At 44.5% G+C, this 19,665-nt stretch overlaps 1 protein-coding gene across 1 annotated transcript; it reads right to left on the bottom strand.

Annotated features, from left to right (window-relative positions):
* Positions 1 to 6,103: 6,103 nt before the first annotated feature.
* Positions 6,104 to 8,662, bottom strand: LOC141165377 (uncharacterized). Its single transcript, XM_073650971.1, has 3 exons — positions 8,419 to 8,662; positions 8,007 to 8,037; positions 6,104 to 7,057 (listed from the first exon to the last, which is right to left on the bottom strand). Exons 1-3 carry the CDS (start codon positions 8,614 to 8,616, stop codon positions 6,591 to 6,593), a joined length of 696 nt encoding a protein of 231 aa, XP_073507072.1. The 5' UTR covers positions 8,617 to 8,662; the 3' UTR covers positions 6,104 to 6,590.
* Positions 8,663 to 19,665: the final 11,003 nt, after the last annotated feature.

Genomic DNA, 19,665 nt, shown 5'->3' with positions numbered 1-19,665 from the left:
AAAAATGGGGGGACCCCACGTCGTTTGTTAAAATTATTTATTTAACCCTACTATGCATGACAGTAGAAATCTATGCTTTCACTTAACACGGGCCTTTCATATGGAGGAATTGAAATGAATAACTTTTTAAGTATTTTACAAGTTTATTTGAAAATCGCCAAGGAAGATATGAATAATACACAAAATTTTAATTGTTACCAAGGGTATTAAAATGTACATTTCTTTTCCAATTTCCTTTTCAATTTTTTTGGTCTTCAGAACAATTTACACTTATCTTTTCTGAAGAATGTTCTTTACAGACATTTTCTCCACAAATGGTACAGTAACGCTCAGTAATCCTGTCTTTCTTTGTTGGACAAATAAAACGATGCTTTGATTTTAAATGTTTTTAAGTTAAAACTAAAAAGAAAAAGCAATGATTATAATAACACAGTCATTTGTTAACTGCAACAAAGTGACACAAAAACTCATGAGTATATGATAAACATAATATGGGCCTAAAAGGCCCGTGCCATGGAAATATATGATTTTCCAAAAAAGTATTTTTCTAAAAAAAATGCCTATCACATAAAACTATATAGACAACTGTAAATTACCAAAAACTATAAACCTGGGGAATACCTCAAAATTCTAAGTTAAGTATTCTTGCAGAAAATAGCAAAAGATTCAGCTAATGGGCCTAAAAGACCCGAGTTATGCATCCTAGGGTTAAATAATTAAAAAATATGGAGTGGGGACCCCTCTATTTTTGATAACCAGCCAATATAAAGCTGACGGCTGGGGCTGCAGCCTGTGGCTGTTGGTTTTGCCTGCGCTGGTTAACAAGACTAGAAGAGACCACATGTAATTTTTTTTTTAATTATTTATTTATTGCACAGGCACTGCCTGATGAATACTCTCATCAGCCTCACCTGTTCTTGCAGCTATTAGCGAGACCAGGCGTATGCTGGTAAGAGTAGTACTCTCATCAGCCGACGCCTGTGACTGGCGGTAACCTTTTTACCGCTGGTAAGAGCTGCTGGCTTGGAAATTAACATGAATGATATACCTAGAAGGAATTGTAGTAACGTGAACATATAAACCCTCTAAAACAATACTTTTATTTATTTCTCTTAAAACACACCAATGCCCGTGTATTAAAACCAGTAAGTCGGTTATCAATGATCATCAATTACACATCTCCCTAAGGAGGATTACTACTATAAAACATGGACTTAATCCGCCCTGATAAAGCTCCTTGATGATCCTGCCTGATGCAGAGGTTGGCAACCTAATCGCTTATTTGGCGCCCCCGCTCACCGGCGGTTGTCCCTTATTGTCCCTGTTGTGCCCTGGAGGGTGAACTAAACGTGAAGACAAAGGTGACTGCCTATTCTAATACATAGGTATTCTTAGCATAAAATTATTCTTAGACATATATATAAATGCAAAAAGAGTCAATTGATGAACTTATCTCTCATTCAGAGTTTGCCTCGATGCGTTTCCCCAATCATTAGGTTCATCAGGAGGCCTATGCCGGGATTCTATGCCAAGGGTTGATGTAACTGCATGATGTGAACTGCAGGATAGGAACATGACAGCATGGAAACCTCAGCACTCTGACCGGCGGTAACCAACTTACCACCGTCCAGAGATGCCGGTGTTTCTTGCGCTGTCACACAGATGACAGCGTGGGAACCACCCGATGTTTGGGCTGCTGAACCCAAAGAGTAACACTGACTTCCCGGAGAAGTCCTTGTTCAGGGTTCGTGCACGGACACTAGGTGTTCAGTACAGACACCGAACTTTACTGGTCGGATTCGCTTATGATTAGTTGTGAATAGTTAGTAGTGAGACGCTTCTAACAAAAAGTACCCAAGAAGCAAAAAAATGAATATGATTTAGATATTTATTGGAGCAATATAGTTAACGTCATCATTGTGGCCTCCAGATCTGGGGCAGATGGTCCCATCTATAACTGGCTTTACGCATCTTGTTTTCAACTTGCGCACATTATTTTCCTCTGACTGTCTGTAAACATAAACTCTGGTCGGCTGGTTGGCTTCCTTTGTGTTTGTACGTCTTAGATGCATGTTTGTGGTGAGGAAATGAGAGATAAAGTCTTCGCTGATGCAAGCTTACATCTATATTCTAAAATTTTGATGTAAAACTATGGAATATGAAACTGCTATATTAATAAATGGTAGCTTCTGCTCTCAGTGGTCCATATTTTTGTACATATGCTCCAGTGCTGTTGCTCTGTGTGTAGGGAAAATATAACATAATTGAGCGATCCGTTGAGTTCAGCGTTCAGTAACTCCACTCATCAGCAGACAAACAGGTCTCTGGCTCCTTCAAGAATCCTTAATGCAGTATCTGATCCGGCTATGCATCTTATACAGTGGGGGAAATAAATATTTGTTCCCTTGCTGTTTTTGTAAGTTTGCCCACTGACAAAGACATGAATAGTCTATATTTTAAGGGTACAGTTATATGAAAAAGTTTGGGCACCCCTATTAATCTTAAGCTTAATGTTTTATAAAAATTGGTGTTTTTGCAACAGCTATTTCAGTTTGATATATGTAATAACTGTTGGACACAGTAATGTTTCTGCCTTGAAATGAGGTTTATTGTACTAACAGAAAATGTGCAATCTGCATTCAAACAAAATTTGACAGGTGCATAAGTATGGGCACCCTTATCATTTTCTTGTTTTAAATACTCCTACCTACTTTTTACTGACTTACTAAAGCACTTTTTTTGGTTTTATAACCTCATTGAGCTTTGAACTTCATAGCCAGGTGTATGCAATCATGAGAAAAGCTACTTAAAGTGGCCACTTGCAAGTTGTACTCCTGTTTGAATCTCCTCTGAAGAGTGGCATCATTGGGCTCCTCAAAACAACTGTCAAGTGATCTGAAAACAAAGATTATTCAACATAGTTGTTCAGGGGAAGGATACAAAAAGCTGTCTCAGAGATTTAACCTGTCAGTTTCCACTGTGAGGAACATAGTAAGGAAATGGAAGAACACAGGGACAGTTCTTGTTAAGGCCAGAAGTGGCAGGCCAAGAAAAACATCAGAAAGGCAGAGAAGAAGAATGGTAAGATCAGTTAAGGACAATCCTCAGACCACCTCCAGAGAGCAGCAGCATCAACTTGCTGCAGATGGTGTCACTGTGCATCGGTCAACTATACAACGCACTTTGCATAAGGAGAAGCTGTATGGGAGAGTGATGCGAAAGAAGCCGTTTCTGCAAGCACGCCACAAACAGAGTCGGCTGAGGTATGCAAAAGCACATTTGGAGAAGCCAATTTCTTTTTGGAAGAAGGTCATGTGGACTGATGAAACCAAGATTATGTTGTTTGGTCATACAAAAAGGCGTTATGCATGGCGGCAAAAAAACACAGCATTCCAAGAAAAACACTTGCTACCCACAGTAAAATTTGGTGGAGGTTCCATCATGCTTTGGGGCTGTGTGGCCAATGCCGGCACCAGGAATCTTGTTAAAGTTGAGGGACGCATGGATTCCACTCAGTATCAGCAGATTCTTGACAATAATGTTCAAGAATCAGTGATAAAGTTGAAGTTACGCAGGGGATGGATCTCTCAGCAAGACAATGATCCAAAACACCGCTCCAAATCTACTCAGGCATTCATGCAGAGGAACAATTACAATGTTCTGGAATGGCCATCCCAGTCCCCAGACCTGAATATCATTGAACATCTGTGGGATCATTTGAAGAGGGCTGTTCATGCTCGGCGACCATCAAACTTAACTGAACTGGAATTGTTTTGTAAAGAGGAATGGTCAAAAATACCTTCATCCAGGATCCAGGAAATCATTAAAAGCTACAGGAAGCGACTAGAGGCTGTTATTTTTGCAAAAGGAGGATCTACTAAATATTAATGTCACTTTTCTGGTGAGGTGCCCATACTTATGCACCTGTCAAATTTTGTTTGAATGCAGATTGCACATTTTCTGTTAGTACAATAAACCTCATTTCAAGGCAGAAACATTACTGTGTCCAACAGTTATTACATATATCAAACTGAAATAGCTGTTGCAAAAACACCAATTTTTATAAAACATTAAGCTTAAGATTAATAGGGGTGCCCAAACTTTTTCATATAACTGTAGGTTAATTTTAACATTGAGAGATAGAATATCCAAAAAAAAATCAAGAAAATCACATTGTATAAATTAGATAATTTTTTTTGCATTTTGCAGTGAGAAATAAGTATTTGATCCCCTACAAACCATTATGAGTTCTGGCTCCTATAGACCAGTTAGACGCTCCTAATAAACTCATTACCTGCATTAAAGACAGCTGTCTTACATAGTGTAAAAGACTCCTGTCCACAGACTCAATTAATCAGTCAGACTCTAACCTCTACAACATGGGCAAGACCAAAGAGCTTTGTAAGGATGTTAGGGACAAGATCATAGACCTGTACAAAGCAGGAATGGGCTACAAAACCATAAGTAAGACGCTGGGTGAGAAGGAGACAGCTGTTGGTGCAACAGTAAGAAAATGGAAGAAATACAAAATGACTGTCAATCGACATCGATCTGGTGCACCATGTAAAATCTCACCTTGTGGGGTATCCTTGATCATGAGGAAGGTGAGAGATTAGCCTAAAACTACACGGGGGGAACTTGTTAATGATCTCCAGGCAGCTGGGACCACAATTACCAAGAAAACCATTGGTAACACATTACGCCTTAAAGGTTTAAAATCCTGCAATGCCCGCAAGGTCCCCCTGCTCATGAAGGCACATGTGCAGGCCCATCTGAAGTTTGCCAATGAACACCTCAATGATTCTGTGAGTTATTGGGAAAAGGTGCTGTGGTCAGATGAGACAAAAAATTGAGCTCTTTGGCATCAATTCAACTCGCTGTTTGGAGGAAGAAGAAGGATGAGTACAACCCTAAGAACATCGTCCCAACCGTGAAGCATGGTGGGGGAAACATTATACTTCATTGGTGCTTTTTTGCAAAGGGGACATAACGACTGCACCGTACTGAAGGGAAGATGGATGGGGTCATATATCGCGAGATTTTGGCCATCAACCTCCTTCCCTCATTAACAACATTGAAGATGGGATGTGGCTGAGTTTTCCAGCAAGACAATGACCCAAAGCATTCAGCCAAGGCAACAAAGGAGTGGGTCAAAAAGAAGCACATTAAGGTCATGGAGTGGCCTAGCCAGTAACCAGACCTTAATCCCATAGAAAACTTATGGAGGGAGTTGAAGCTCCGAGTTGCCAAGCGACAGCCTCAAAATCTTAATGATTTAGAGATGATCTGCAAAGAGGAGAGGACCAAAATTCCTCCTGACATGTGCGCAAACCTCATCATCAACTACAAAAAAGGTCTGACTGCTGTGTTTGCCAACAAGGGTTTTGCCACCAAGTATTAAGTGCTGTTTGCCAGAGGAATCAAATACTTATTTCTCACTGCAAAATGCAAAAAAAATTATCTAATTTATACAATGTGATTTTCTTGATCTTTTTTGGATATTCTATCTCTCAATGTTAAAATTAACCTACCATTAAAATTATAGACTGTTCATATATTTGTCAGTGGGCAAACTTACAAAAACAACAAGGGATCAAATAATTATTTCCCCAACTGTATCTGGCCCCTTAGCCTAACGATAGATCACCAATATTACTGTATATTGTGGAAAATCACCTTAAAAAATAATTTTGCACTCTGCAACATAAAAGGATTCAAAGGAGGCAGTCTCCTCCAATTACCGGGAAACCAGCTCAAATTTTGAGTCAGCAACCGGTGGTCTATTATAGAACCTGACCCTTGCCGGTCACACAGTGTTGACCAGCAAGGGTCCACCAATGTAATCACAATTCACAAGAACCACCACAAATGGTCACCTCTACACAGAAGACCAGGATTAACACTGGTAGGTAGTTGGGTTTTGTTGGGTATCCTGGAGTTTGGACTCCCTGTTTCCGAGCATCAAGTCTTTGAGGAATTCATTCAATGTACAATGAAAAACCAATCACACATTTAATATCAAATAATAAATATTTAATAAATATTGCCTAATAAATTAAAGTCATTAGATAAACAATAATAATAAATATATATATCACACCAAGAAAAAATAGATATTCACAAGACAATCCAGTACTAGGTGATAATGGACATCATCATAGCATTCCCTCAAAAGCTTTGGGTGGAGAAGTGCTTAAGCTAGGTTAAGGGTTTGTCTGATATATGAGAAAATCAATCGAATGATAAAGATCTCACAATCTGTCCTGTATTTTGAGGGTCTGGCACCTCTTTCAGGAATATAGAGCAGCATTTTTATATAATAAGTATTCTAAAAACTAATGAAAACCTCTGAGGTGTTATATGGTTCTCATACTAGATACAAGAAGGAGCCATTAATCCTATATCATGTCACATAGTGATATAACAAACAAAATAAACATCAAAAAAGATACGGGGACCTCTCACAACTCCTTGAACATCAATTATCCACCTAAAATACTAAAACCTGAGTTCACGTGACCTTTGTAAGTATTCACAATGTCCAGTAGTGCATTATATAATAAGCCTTTTTGCTAGCCATGGCTGGCCCCTCATTGGTGGGTTGAGTCCCAAGGATAGTCACCGATCCAGGAAAGTCCCAGGACACTGTGTGCTCGATCAAATTGCCAGTGTTCAATTTTTTGACTGGTCTGAAGTTGTGCAGTTATCTGGTCACCCGATCTTAGATATCTAATGCCACTAGAGAAGGACGCTGGTTTTGTGATCATGATACAGTTTTTGATAGTGATGAATAATTTCAGAAGTGTTTCTTCTGGGTTGTTGTTGTTTAGAACGGAGAGGGTCACTTCCCCTTCTTCTTGTTTACAATCCACATCATCATCATCATCATCATCATCATTATTAACATAAACACATTTCAAAGTTATCTGGAAGTAGATGGAGTAGAAACCTGATTTTTTAACCTCAATTTTCTGGTTCTTTTGCTCGAAATATTGACCCACAAATTGGTTGCTGACTCTATGCATAATCCAGTTTAGGCTGCCATTTCTCAGTTGAACTAAGGAGAAAAAAAAAAAGAAGAGTGATTAGTTAATTAATATTGTGGGCAATCAACTACTCGAGCAAGCAAAAAATATACTTCATATAATCTTTATGTGGCTACTCGTTTAGAAACCCATTCTCAAATTTTAATCAAGGCTCTCATCTTCTAAGCGGAGTAGAAAGCCATACTCACTCTTCGGAGGAGCCAACATGTCCGTGCATTGTATGGACAACCCATCTGAGTTCCACCAAGATATATCAGCTAATTATTTAAGCATACCTACAGTGGGACATCCTGTGACCATCTTATCCTTTTAGGAGCTTTCAAATGGACCCCATACACATCAGAGTAAAGTCAGCCAAACCCACCAATTTCTTCTGTATTGGCTGACAATTTAATGTGTATGGATTCTCCCAAAAGAGATGATGTCATGGAAAGAAGTTTCCAGCTGTTGGAATGTTAATGGCCGATCCTTTTATTCGGCGCCAAGATAAGCAGCAGCTGGAATATGTATCTCTATGTATTTATTGATATGTATCTTACGATGTTGCATTCTTGGTTTGTCTATTCAAGCACCCAATTAAGGAAATTATGAGTTACTAGGCACAAGTCAACTGTCGAGGTTCCTCATCTATGAAACCGATTGGAGAGCTACAACCAAGAGTATGTCTTTCTCTGCAAGGACTTTAGAACTTTCCACAATGTCCCTCTGTAAATTACAATTGATCTCTCTGGCGCTCAGAAGCAGGACAGCCTATTACCAGTCCATTGTCATGTAAGGAAGGTCTTTGAAATATGTCATAGTCCAAGGTGGATGTCGTCTCTAAATCCATGAAGTCCGTTCTCAAAAGTCTTTTTGAAATCAATGGCTGATAGTATCGAATGTTAACATATATGAAGCTGATAATTTAATTTGCTTCTATAAATTGATATAAATTATAATATAACAATATAAAAAACTTACCATCATCCACCACCAGTTGGGCTCTGCTTTCCTGGAAAAAAAATAATAAGAAAAATATGATTAAAATAATAAAAACAAAAATTAGCAGATTATTACCAAAAATCTAAAGTAAAATATAGAAAATATAAAAAAAGAGATTATAATAACAGGGCAGCTCAGTTGGGGTAATAATTATTATCTCATCACTTTAGCTAAAATGAAGTGACAGAAAGTGTTTACAATTTGGTGTTGGAATATGGTCATTTTAAGTAATATTTATGTAGCAGAGAGTTGGGTGGTCTAGCCAAGTTTTTCCATCATTTTTTGTTGGAAGACCTTCAGAACTTCTTCATTAATCTATAGAGCCTATGATATCGAGAGGTGAAAGTGGGTAGAGGTTACCTCAGATATCTAACACATGAGGAGAACTTACCATTAGGTCCATCTTGAGTTGTCCCTGAGCACTGGATACAAGATGCTGTCTCTCCCAAGTCATGTAAAATACAGAAAATGACCCCAACACCATAGTGAGAAGCACCAATGAGATGACGAGGCAGTAGTCCAAACAGCGGCACCTCGGAAGAGAAGACTTTGGATTCTCTGGGTCTTCTGATCTGACTGATGAGGACATGATGGAAGAGGAACAGACTGAAGCTTTAGTCAGTGAGACGCAAAACTGTGTCAAGGAGCTCTGTTTCAGTCACTTATATATCAGTCTGCAGAGAGAGGAAGTTTGCCTGAGAGCTGGGGTTTCCAAGTCATAGAAAAACCATAAGAGAACAATGGAGATTTCCACTATGTGACTGAGAGAGAGAGAGAGCGAAAGAGACAGCGAAACAAGTCAGGTAGAGAAAATTATAAAATAAGACAGGACAAAAAAGATGAAGAGGTAGATGGAATGAACGGAGGAAAAGAGAGAGCAAAAGATAGAAAAGATAGAGGATGATACCAAGCGGCATAACTGAAAGCTCATAGACCCCGGTATGAAAACTATAGTAGGATCCCACATAACTATTTATTCTTATTTAGTATGCTTTTGTTATATAGCTCCCTCCTATTCCACAGCACACAGATATCATCATCATCGCTGTCCCCATTGGGGCTGACAGTGTCCATTCCCTATCAGTATGACTTTGAAATGTGGGAAGAAACTGGAGAACCTGGAAACACAGCGCTGGTCTCCTCAGTAAGAGTTTGTGAGCTCCTTTTGCCTTTTAAGTTCAGATGGTTTTGAATTTTATTCTAAAATAAGATAATGAAGAGAAAGAGGATAGAAAGAGAAAAAGAAAGCCAAAAAGAGAGGAGAAAGGAGAGGAAAGTAATAAATAGAAACTCTGATTTTCATTCTTACTTTTTTTCTGCCATCATATTATTCACTTTATCTTTCCATATTTTCTTATCTTCATTTCTTGCTTCTTTTTTTATCATTTTTTTAACATTTCCATCATTTTCTCATTTACCACATTTTTATCCCTCATTCCAACCTTGCTTCATTTTCTTACCCTTCTTGTATGTATTTCCCCTTCATCCTTTTCTCCCTTGTTTTATTCCTTTCTTGAATTATTTTTCATCTTTGTTCCTTTCGTCCTTCCTTTCTTTTCTGTCCTTACCTCCTTTCTCATTTCTATCCTCTTTCCTTTGTTCCTCTCTTTTATATTGTATTATCAATTTTATTCTTCGCTATTTCTTCCGTCCATCTTATTCCATAATTCCATCCATTTTCTCTTTCCTCCCTACTTTAATTTCTTTTTCCCTTTCCTTACTTTACCCTTCCTTCTACACTTCCTTCCCTCCCTTTGCCAACCTTTCCTTCTTTCCTCCCTTCATTCCCTTTGTCCATCCCTCCTTCTATTCTTCCATTTTTTTCATGTCTTGTTTTCTTGTTTCTTAAATATAATGTTCTCTTTAACAATTTCTTACTTTCTTTATTTCTCCCTTAATTTATCCTTATTCCTCACTTTTTTCTCTTATTTTACTTTTTTGCTTTCTTTTTCTTCTTCGATTCATCTTTCCTTCCCATACCTTCCTTCCTATCTGCCTTTCTTCCTCCTTTCATTTTTCCTTCCTCCTTCCTTTTCCCATATCTCCTCTCCTATCTTCAATCTGTTATTAATTTTACCCTCATCCATTTTTTCCTTTTTCTTATTTCTTCCTTTCTTTTCTCCCTCCTTTTCTTACTTCCCTTCTTTTACAACTTCCTTCCTCTCTTCAATCCCTTTGTCCTTAATCTCTTCCTTTCTTACTTCATTACTTTTATCTCTCCATTGCTTTGTCCTTTTAACTCACTCCTTCCTTTCCTCCCTCCCTCCTTCCTTTTGTCCAACCTTTCTTCCTTCCTTCCCTTTGTCCCTCCTTCCTTCCCTTCTGTCCATCCCTCCTTCCTCCCCTTTGTCCCTCCTTCCTTCCCTTCTGTCCCTCCCTCCTTCCTTCCTTCTGTCCTTCCTTCCATCATCTCTCCTATATTTATGGCATTTCCACAAGAAAAACTACTAGAACTCAATCCACAGGGACAATAGTGACACACCCCCGGGGCAGTGGGGTACTCGGTGCCGGGCCAGTGGACGCTGAGAAAAGGGATATGTCACGGCGGCTGGCCCGGTCCGTGGCCCAGGGAGGTCAACAAAAAGGGGAATATTATTTATATGGGATTTGTAGTTTTAGGAAGTGTTCGTGATGCCACCTGTGGTACCTGGTAAGGATTACCAGCGCTGCTGCAGTCCTCCAGGGGTGATGGGATGGCAGCTGGGATGTTTCTGCTCCCCACAGGCGGAGCGGGCCCCCGGGGCAGTGTAGGTGCAGATAGTGGTGATGCTGGGCGTTGTAGTGCAGAGGGAGAGATGGCGCAGCTGAAATAACTGACGGAGGCATTGCAGTGCAGTCATCCGAGTTTTTACTCACAGTTCTCATGTAAGTTCCACAGGTACACTGCGTGGGTGCCAGCCTCCCACGTCGCGCTGTGTCTACCAGAACAAGGGTTCAGCTCTTCCTCAGATAGGTCAGGAGCACTTGACGGAACCCCGCTTTCTTATGTCCCTCACTAGACTGACTTCTCACGCTGGGTCTTCTCCCTCCTGCCCTGTGCTTCCCCATACACAGTTCCGATCGGGTGCTCTGAAGTCCCTCTGGGCAACTTGGAGTTCCCGGACCTACTTGACACTCACGGTGACTAAGATGAGGCTTTGGCAACTGCACCATAAAAGTCAGAAGACTCCGTTTTTTCCAGCCGAGACCTGGAGTAACACGGCTGGTCCAGGGGCCAGTCCCCTTCTTGCGGCCTGATCCCTCTGACACCTGGCAGATTCAGGGCATACGGGTGCCGTCCTGCACTCACCGTACCCCCTGGGATCCCTTCTATAGAATGGAGCCTTCCTCCTCTGCTCCCCTCCTGGGCCTCTATCACTATGCCCCACTTGTGGAGCAGAGCTCCTAACGAGACTCTGCTCCCTGACTGTTCTCGCTCACTGATCTTACTGCCTGACTTGCCACCCTAAGATGGCTTCCCTTTAATACCTCCTACTATGGTGCTCCCCTACCCTACTTCCTCCACCCACACCCACTACTGGTTCCCCCTACCTTTGGGTTCCCCCCACTCCAGCCAGGGACAGGGCTCAGTAGGAAAACACAATGCATCTTGCCCTTCCAGCCGGCCTGGAGCAGTGTAGCGTTGAATGCGGGTGTTGGGGTTCCGGGCAGCACTCCCTCCTTACCTGAGAGAAGGAGATTCCACACCTCTGGGTGAGGTGCAGTACCTCTGTGGCGACTGAACCCTCAGGGGCGCCACACTCCCCCCTGGTAAAACACAGCACGTCCTCGGGCTGGAACTAAGCAAAAACACGGTATATTAGACATACAAAATTTTTAGAATGCATTCGGATATAAGATTATAAAACTATCTTCCCTTTATGGGAGGCACATCACTTTAAATGTTACAGGTTATCATATATTATAAAACACTTTTAATAACATTCTGTTACAGGTTACAGTGTGACGCCCAGCTGCGCTTGGTATCACAGGTCCTGGAAGAGTGCATTGATGGATTCCTCCACAAGAGGTCCCAATAAACATTCACACATCTCCATCTTCCACCTCAGACCAGCAGAGGGAGCCCATTAGGGATATAAATAGGGAAGGTGGAGTTAAGCAGTTTAGTCTAGCCAGAACAGAGTTCCTGCTCACAGCCAGAGAGGGACAGAGTTCTCAGTTCAGTTCCTGCAGAAGTCTGTCTGCAGAGGTAAGCCCAGTCTAGACTCAGTTGTAGCTCAGAATAGTGAGCTTAAGGTGTGCCGGCGCCATAAGATCGGTGAAGCGCGGCTAGCTGCCGTTAGTGTGTATAGCCTAGTGTGGGCCCGAGTAGGCCGAAGGCGAGTGGAGAGTTAGTACATAGGGGGCAGAGGAGCTTAACCGGCTCACCCCGATGCAGTTACCGGACACCGGGCCCGAGCTTACCGGGATCTCTATGACCCAGTAAGGCATAACCGGAATCCCTGGAAAACTACAAGTCCCAGGATCGCTAAAGTGCTGATACGTAACAGAGCCAGGAAACACATAGGCCCCGCAAGCTAAGGAGCGTGTATTCCAAGAAAAGGCCCTACCACAAGGTGAGCCAGCGCAGGACAGAGACAAAGTTAGGCCTAGCTCCAGGCAGGTCAGAAACTTACTACGCAGAAGCAAGTAGCAGGAGGCCCTACACCCGCTCATTGGGGAGGATCCTAATATGCACCCATCACCCAACAGTGCTCCGGGATGTGCCTGAATTTCCATCAGTAAAAGGTACTGAAGTGACTATCGTGTCTGTCCCTGTTCTTGCTCTGACCCGGCTGGGTCTCACCTGTCCTGCATCCCCCTCTCCGTACGCTGCCCTGAGGCCCAGATCCACCTGTGGGGAGCTATACCATCGAGCTGCCTTATCATCGGCCTCAGTGGACTGTGCAGCGCTGTTGATTCTCACCAGAAGCCACAGGTGGCGTCACGAACTTTCATAAAACTAAGAAATCTATTAGCCCCTTTTTAAAGAGTGACCCCAGGGTATGGGCCCGGGAGCCGACCACCGCGACATCCCCAAGGCCAGGCAAAGGCCCGGGTACCGAGTCATCCCCATCCCCTGGGCTAGTCATCTCTCCTGGCGTCACGAACAAGATCCGCGTGCCCGCTGCAACGGTGGAGTGCTATGCCCGTTGCCACCGGGTACTGTGCGCCTTAAATTAAAAAAACTGTGTACGTTAAACTGTGGTGAAGATTGCCGCCATTGTTGGGCCGCCGAGCTAGAAGAAGGGCGTAACCGCGGGAAACTGAGGGGCGTACATGCAAAAGCACGCGAAGCCCCGGACACGCCCCACGCCTCGATGTCAAACCAGGAGGCGCCAGGTCCTGGAAGGAGCGTCGCTGAACGCTCTGACGTAGGACGCAAGCGACGCAAGGTCCTGAAGATGACCGTCACCTGCGGAGCTGCGGCCTACCGGAAGAAAAGAAAAGAAGGTAGGCCACAGTTAGCTAGGGGGGCGCCAGAATCTCCGACGAACAGCACAACGCCAGAATACCGGTTAACGGCCCTGATGTTCAACCCGCGCCTGATGCCGAGCAGGCCGAAGCGGCCGCTCCACCAGCAGCGCCTGTAACTCCTGTCATTCCCATAACTTTACCGTACATTCCTGGAGCAAAGTGGCTCCCCCAATACAACGGCAAACCAGATACCTTGTCTGGATTCAAACGGAAGATATGTGGTATCTTGGACATGTACTCTATGACAGGCAAGCAAAGAGTCGCTGTTGTATTAGGACAACTGACTGGTGCTGCGGAACGGGAAGTGGAAACATGGTCAGCCGCAGACCAGGAGTCAGTGTCCGCAATCTTTAAAAAGCTACAGACTATTTTTGAGGATCATACTGAGGCGGACCTCCGCATGAATTTCTACAACTGTTCACAACAGCCGGAGGACAATGTTCGGGACTATGCCTGGCGTCTACAAGGGGCCCTGCGGGCTCTGAAACAGGTTAGTCCGACCAGCATCGAAAATGAAAACAAAATGCTGAAGGAACAGTTTGTCCGGGGACTGAGGTCTCCAGAGGAGAGCAAGACTGCACGTTGGCGGTCCTTGGATCATCCAGATGCCATCTTTGATAATCTTAAGGACATGGCTATAAAAGGACTGCAGCCCCTGGAAACAAATGCCATCCAATGTTACCAGGGTGGGGCTACCCCAGTACTTGCTACACCCACCTTTTCCCCAGTGGCTGCTGAAGTTAAGGTTCCAGCAACGTCCCCTAGTGAACTGGACAGTCTGCGCTCTGAGGTGCGTCAGTTGAGCAAAACCCTGACCACTGTGCTGAGTGCCCTGCAGCTGCGAACGAAGCCCGAGGAAGGAGGGAAAATTCTGTTAGCCGATAGCCCTGAGGATGTCCCCTGGATGCGAAGGAGGAGGAGGCCAACACCACCCTCTAAAAGGAGCAGTGACCAGCGCCGTCCACAGAAGGACCCTACCTGCTATCGCTGCTGCAAGACCGGACACACCGCCCAGAATTGTCCTTTAAACGAGAAAACCCTGGGTCCGAGGGCCGACACCCAGGAGTAAACTCCCCAGGCCCATCAGACTGGTACAACAGGTTCATCGGAGGAAGACCTTTCCTGTCCATTGTGTTATTCATAGAATCATAGAATCATAGAATGGTAGAGTTGGAAGGGACCTCCTGGGTCATCTGGTCCAACCCCCTGCTCAAAGCAGGATTCACTAAATCATCTCAGACAGATGTCTGTCCAGCCTCTGTTTGAAGACGTCCATTGAAGGGGAACTCACCACCTCTCGTGGCAGCCTGTTCCACTCATTAATCACCCTAACTGTCAAAAAGTTTTTTCTAATATCTAATCTGTGTCTCCTCCCATTTAGTTTCATCCCATTGCTTCTAGTCTTTCCTTGTGCAAATGAGAATAAAGATGATCCTTCTACAATGTGACAGCCCTTGACATATTTGTAGACAGCTATTAAGTCTCCTCTCAGTCTTCTTTTTTGCAAGCTAAACATTCCCAAATCCTGCAACCGTTCCTCATAGGACATGGTTTGCAGACCAGTCACCATTCTGGTCGCTCTTCTCTGAACTTGCTCCAGTTTGTCTATGTCTTTTTTAAAATGTGGTGCCCAAAACTGTACACAGTATTCCAGATGAGGTCTGACCAAAGAGGAGTAAAGACCGATAATGACTTCACGTGATCTAGACTGTATGCTTCTGTTAATACATCCCAAAATTGTATTTGCCTTTTTTGCTGCTGCATCACACTGTTGACTCATGTTCAGTCTATGATCTATTAGTATACCTAAGTCTTTTTCACATGTACTGTTGCTTAGCTCTATTCCTCCCATTCTGTATATGCTTTTTTCATTTTTATTGCCCAGATGTAGTACTTTGCATTTTTCCCTGTTAAAAACCATTATGTTGGTTGCTGCCCACTGCTCCAGTTTATTTAGGTCTTTTTGAATCCTCTCTCTCTCTTCTCTAGTATTAGCTATCCCTCCTAGCTTTGTGTCATCAGCAAATTTAATCAGTTTACCCTCAATTCCTTCATCTAAATCATTGATAAAGATGTTGAACAATACAGGTCCCAGGACGGAGCCCTGTGGTACCCCACTTGAGACATTCATCCAGCTGGATGTGAAGCCATTTACAACCACCCTTTGAGTCCGATCACTAAGCCAGTTATGAATCCACCTAACAGTTGCCTGGTCCATTGCATACTTGGTCATTTTTTCAATAAGGATGGTGTGAGATACTTTGTCAAATGCTTTGCTGAAGTCAAGATATACTATATCTACAGCATTTCCCTGATCCACCCAGTCAGTGATTCTGTCATAGAAGGAAATTAAGTTAGTCTGACATGACTTGTTAGTTATAAACCCATGCTGACTCTGGTTAATCACTTCATTTTTATCCAGGTACTTACATACATGTTGTTTAATAATTTGTTCAAAGATCTTTCCTGGTATAGAAGTCAGACTCACCGGCCTATAGTTCGCTGGGTCCACCTTCTTCCCCTTTTTGAAGATAGGAACAACATTTGCTCTTCTCCAGTCTTCTGGGACTTCTCCTGTTCTCCAAGAATTTTCAAAGATTATGGAGAGTGGTTCTAAAATTTCTTCTACGATCTCCTTCAGTACTCTGGGGTGTAATTCATCTGGACCTGGAGACTTGAACTCATTTATGTTAGCTAAATATTCCCTCACAATCTTTCTGTTTACAGATAACTTGGATTCCTCTATTCCTTTAAAAGGACAGTGAAGATCAGTTGATGTTACATTTTCTTTCTGAGAGAAAACAGATGCAAAATAGGAATTAAAAAGTTTGGCCTTCTCAACATCCTCTCTTACCATTTCTCCATTTTCATCCTGTAAAAATCCTATAGCATCTTTGACTTTTCTTTTACTTTTGACATACCCCCAAAATCCTTTTTTATTGCTTTTGACATCTCTTGCAAGCCTTAATTCATTGTCATCTTTAGCTAACCTGATACATGCCCTGCAGAATCTGCAGACTGCATTATAATCTTCTTTAGATATGCCTCCCTCTTTCCATTTAATAAACATTTCTTTCTTTCTTTTTAGCATGTGTTTAAGTTCTGTGTTCATCCATCCTGGTTTCCTTAAATGCTTCCCATTCTTCCTAATTTTCGGGATTGTTAACGATTGTGCTTTGAGAATCTCATTTTTAAAAATTTCCCATCCTTCCTGGACATTTTTGTCCTTAAGGACAGTGGTCCCCAACCTTTTTTGCACCAGGGACCGGCTTGAAGCAAGATCATTTTTCCATGGCCCAGCAAGGAGGGGGTGGGGTGGGCGGGGCTTTGGTCATATGGGGGCGGGGTAATGGAGGGATTTGGAGTTTAGTGCATACTTATCATATAGTGTAGACCAGGTCCCCGCCAGGAGCTATGCCAGGAGCCCCACATAATGTGCTGTGCCAGGAGCCGCATCACTGAGGCCCCATCACGCCCTGCAGCAGGACAGGGCAGCTGTCCTGACAGCTGCTGTTCAGCTGCATTTACTTCATCCCAGGGGCGGACACAGACTGTAGTGGGCCCCTGTGCAAGAAATTTTTTGGGGCCCCCCCCGCCCTTCATAAGGCAACAAAGTTATGTAAACATAACCCCCCATGTGCATCTCTCACCCCCCCATGTGCAGCTCACCCCCGTGCATCTCTCATCCCCCTCCGTGCATCTCTCATCCCCCTCCGTGCATCTCTCATCCACCCCCCGTGCATCTCTCATCCCCTCCGTGCATCTCTCATCCCCTCCGTGCATCTCTCATCCCCCCCGTGCATCTCTCACCCCCCCGTGCATCTCTCACCCCCCCCGTGCATCTCTCATCCACCCCCCGTGCATCTCTCATCCCCCCCGTGCATCTCTCACCCCCCCGTGCATCTCTCATCCACCCCGTGCATCTCTCATCCCCCCCGTGCATCTCTCACCCCCCCGTGCATCTCTCATCCACCCCCCGTGCATCTCTCATCCCCCGTGCATCTCTCACCCCCCGTGCATCTCTCATCCACCCCCCGTGCATCTCTCACCCCCCCGTGCATCTCTCATCCACCCCCCGTGCATCTCTCATCCCCCCGTGCATCTCTCACCCCCCCGTGCATCTCTCATCCACCCCCCGTGCATCTCTCATCCCCCCCGTGCATCTCTCACCCCCCCGTGCATCTCTCATCCACCCCCCGTGCATCTCTCATCCCCCCCGTGCATCTCTCATCCCCCCCGTGCATCTCTCACCCCCCCGTGCATCTCTCATCCACCCCCCGTGCATCTCTCATCCCCCCCGTGCATCTCTCACCCCCGTGCATCTCTCATCCACCCCCCGTGCATCTCTCATCCCCCCCGTGCATCTCTCACCCCCCGTGCATCTCTCATCCCCCCGTGCATCTCTCATCCACCCCCCGTGCATCTCTCACCCCCCCGTGCATCTCTCACCCCCCCGTGCATCTCTCATCTCTCCCCTCCCTCCCATGTGCATCTCTCATCTCTCCCCTCCCCCCATGTGCATCTCTCATCTCTCTCCTCCCTCCCATGTGCATCTCTCATCTCTCCCCTCCCCCCATGTGGATCTCTCATCTCTCCCCTCCCCCATGTGCATCTCTCATCTCTCCCCTCCCCCCCATGTGGATCTCTCATCTCTCCCCTCCCCCATGTGCATCTCTCATCTCTCCCCTCCCCCCCATGTGGATCTCTCATCTCTCCCCTCCCCCATGTGCATCTCTCATCTCTCCCCTCCCCCCATGTGCATCTCCCATTCCCCCCACTCCTAGTTAATTGTATTTAAAAAAAATAAAACTTGTTATACTTACCCCCATGCGATCCCTGCAGAATCCTGGCACTCGTCCAAATCGCTGACACCAGGTTCTCCTGACTTCCGGCCATGTGACGGCGCCGTCACATGACCGGAAGTCAGGGGAATCATGAAGGTGCTGCCGCAGCAGCGCAGCGCTAAGATGTCCCGGACCCGGCGCTTAGCATGCGGCCGGGGGCCCCATGAGGAGAGAGACGCACAAGAGGGGGGCTCCGAGGGGGCTCCTACCGGCCGGGCCCCATACTGGAGTCAGGGCAGTCATGCCCTGATGGCGGCCCTGCTGGAGGCTGGAGGGGCCCCCGCGGACCGGCTGAAAAACCCCAACGGCCCGGTCCTTGTCCGCGGACCGGCGGTTGGGGACCTCTGCTTAAGGACATCCAGCCATTGGATCCCTCCTATTCTCTTTCTGAGTCTCTTAAAATCTGCCTTTCTAAAATCTAACCTTGAAGTTTGAGTCTTCACATGTCTTCCTCCTCTAGTTATCCAAAATTCTATAATAGCATGATCGCTGCCTCCTAGGGTCCCAGCCACCTTTACCTCCTCAACCATTTCCTCCCTGTTTATAAGGATTAGATCCAAAGTAGCAGATCCCCTTGTTTTCTCCCCTACCTTTTGGAAGATAAAGTTGTCAGCAAGAGAGGATAAGAATTTGCTTGACCTGTTAGTTTTACTTGAGAGAGATTCCCAACAAATGTCTGGATAGTTGAAATCTACCATGATCACTACGTCATATTTTTTTGAGAACTTGGTCATTTGATACATAAAGAGTAGTGTTGAGCCACCCCCGTAGTGTTCGGGTTCGGTTCGGTTCGTCGAACACCGGGATGTTCGAGGAACTGTTCGTCGAACTGTTCGTCGAACACCTTAGAACACCGTCGAACACCGTTAAAACCAATGGCAGGCAAACAAAAACACATAGAAACACATAGAAAACACCTGCAAAGGTGTCCAAAAGCTGACAAACTGCTCAGAAGACACTCTCTTTAAAAAAGCCGGCCGGCAAATTCAGCAGCGGCATACACCGGTACCCGACAATTTAGACAAGAAGGAATAGAGCATCACACATAGATTAGATAGATAGAAACATGTCAGTCACACATATAAGAAGCACAGTGACAGTGTTGGTTACTGCACTTGTCATAGCCGCCATCTTGGTAATGATAAATCATATCCAGGGATGGCCACACTTCAGCAGCCCCCACCCTTGGGACCTTCTGTTAAAACGTCAACTAGATAGTTTCCCCCCATCCAGGCTCCTGTAAGATAAGAAGCCTACTTAACACTTGAATGCTAGGAGCTTCAAAGACTTCGAGAGGAAACACAGCCAGCAGGGGGGGGTGCTTCGTCTATCTGTAC

Source organism: Phyllobates terribilis, unplaced genomic scaffold (assembly GCF_046119375.1).
Source record: "Phyllobates terribilis strain yellow unplaced genomic scaffold, ASM4611937v1 Scaffold_11__3_contigs__length_659146591, whole genome shotgun sequence".
NCBI lineage: Eukaryota > Metazoa > Chordata > Amphibia > Anura > Dendrobatidae > Phyllobates > Phyllobates terribilis.
Note: the sequence above shows the minus strand (reverse complement) of the source record. Positions and strands in the feature narration are given on the sequence as shown.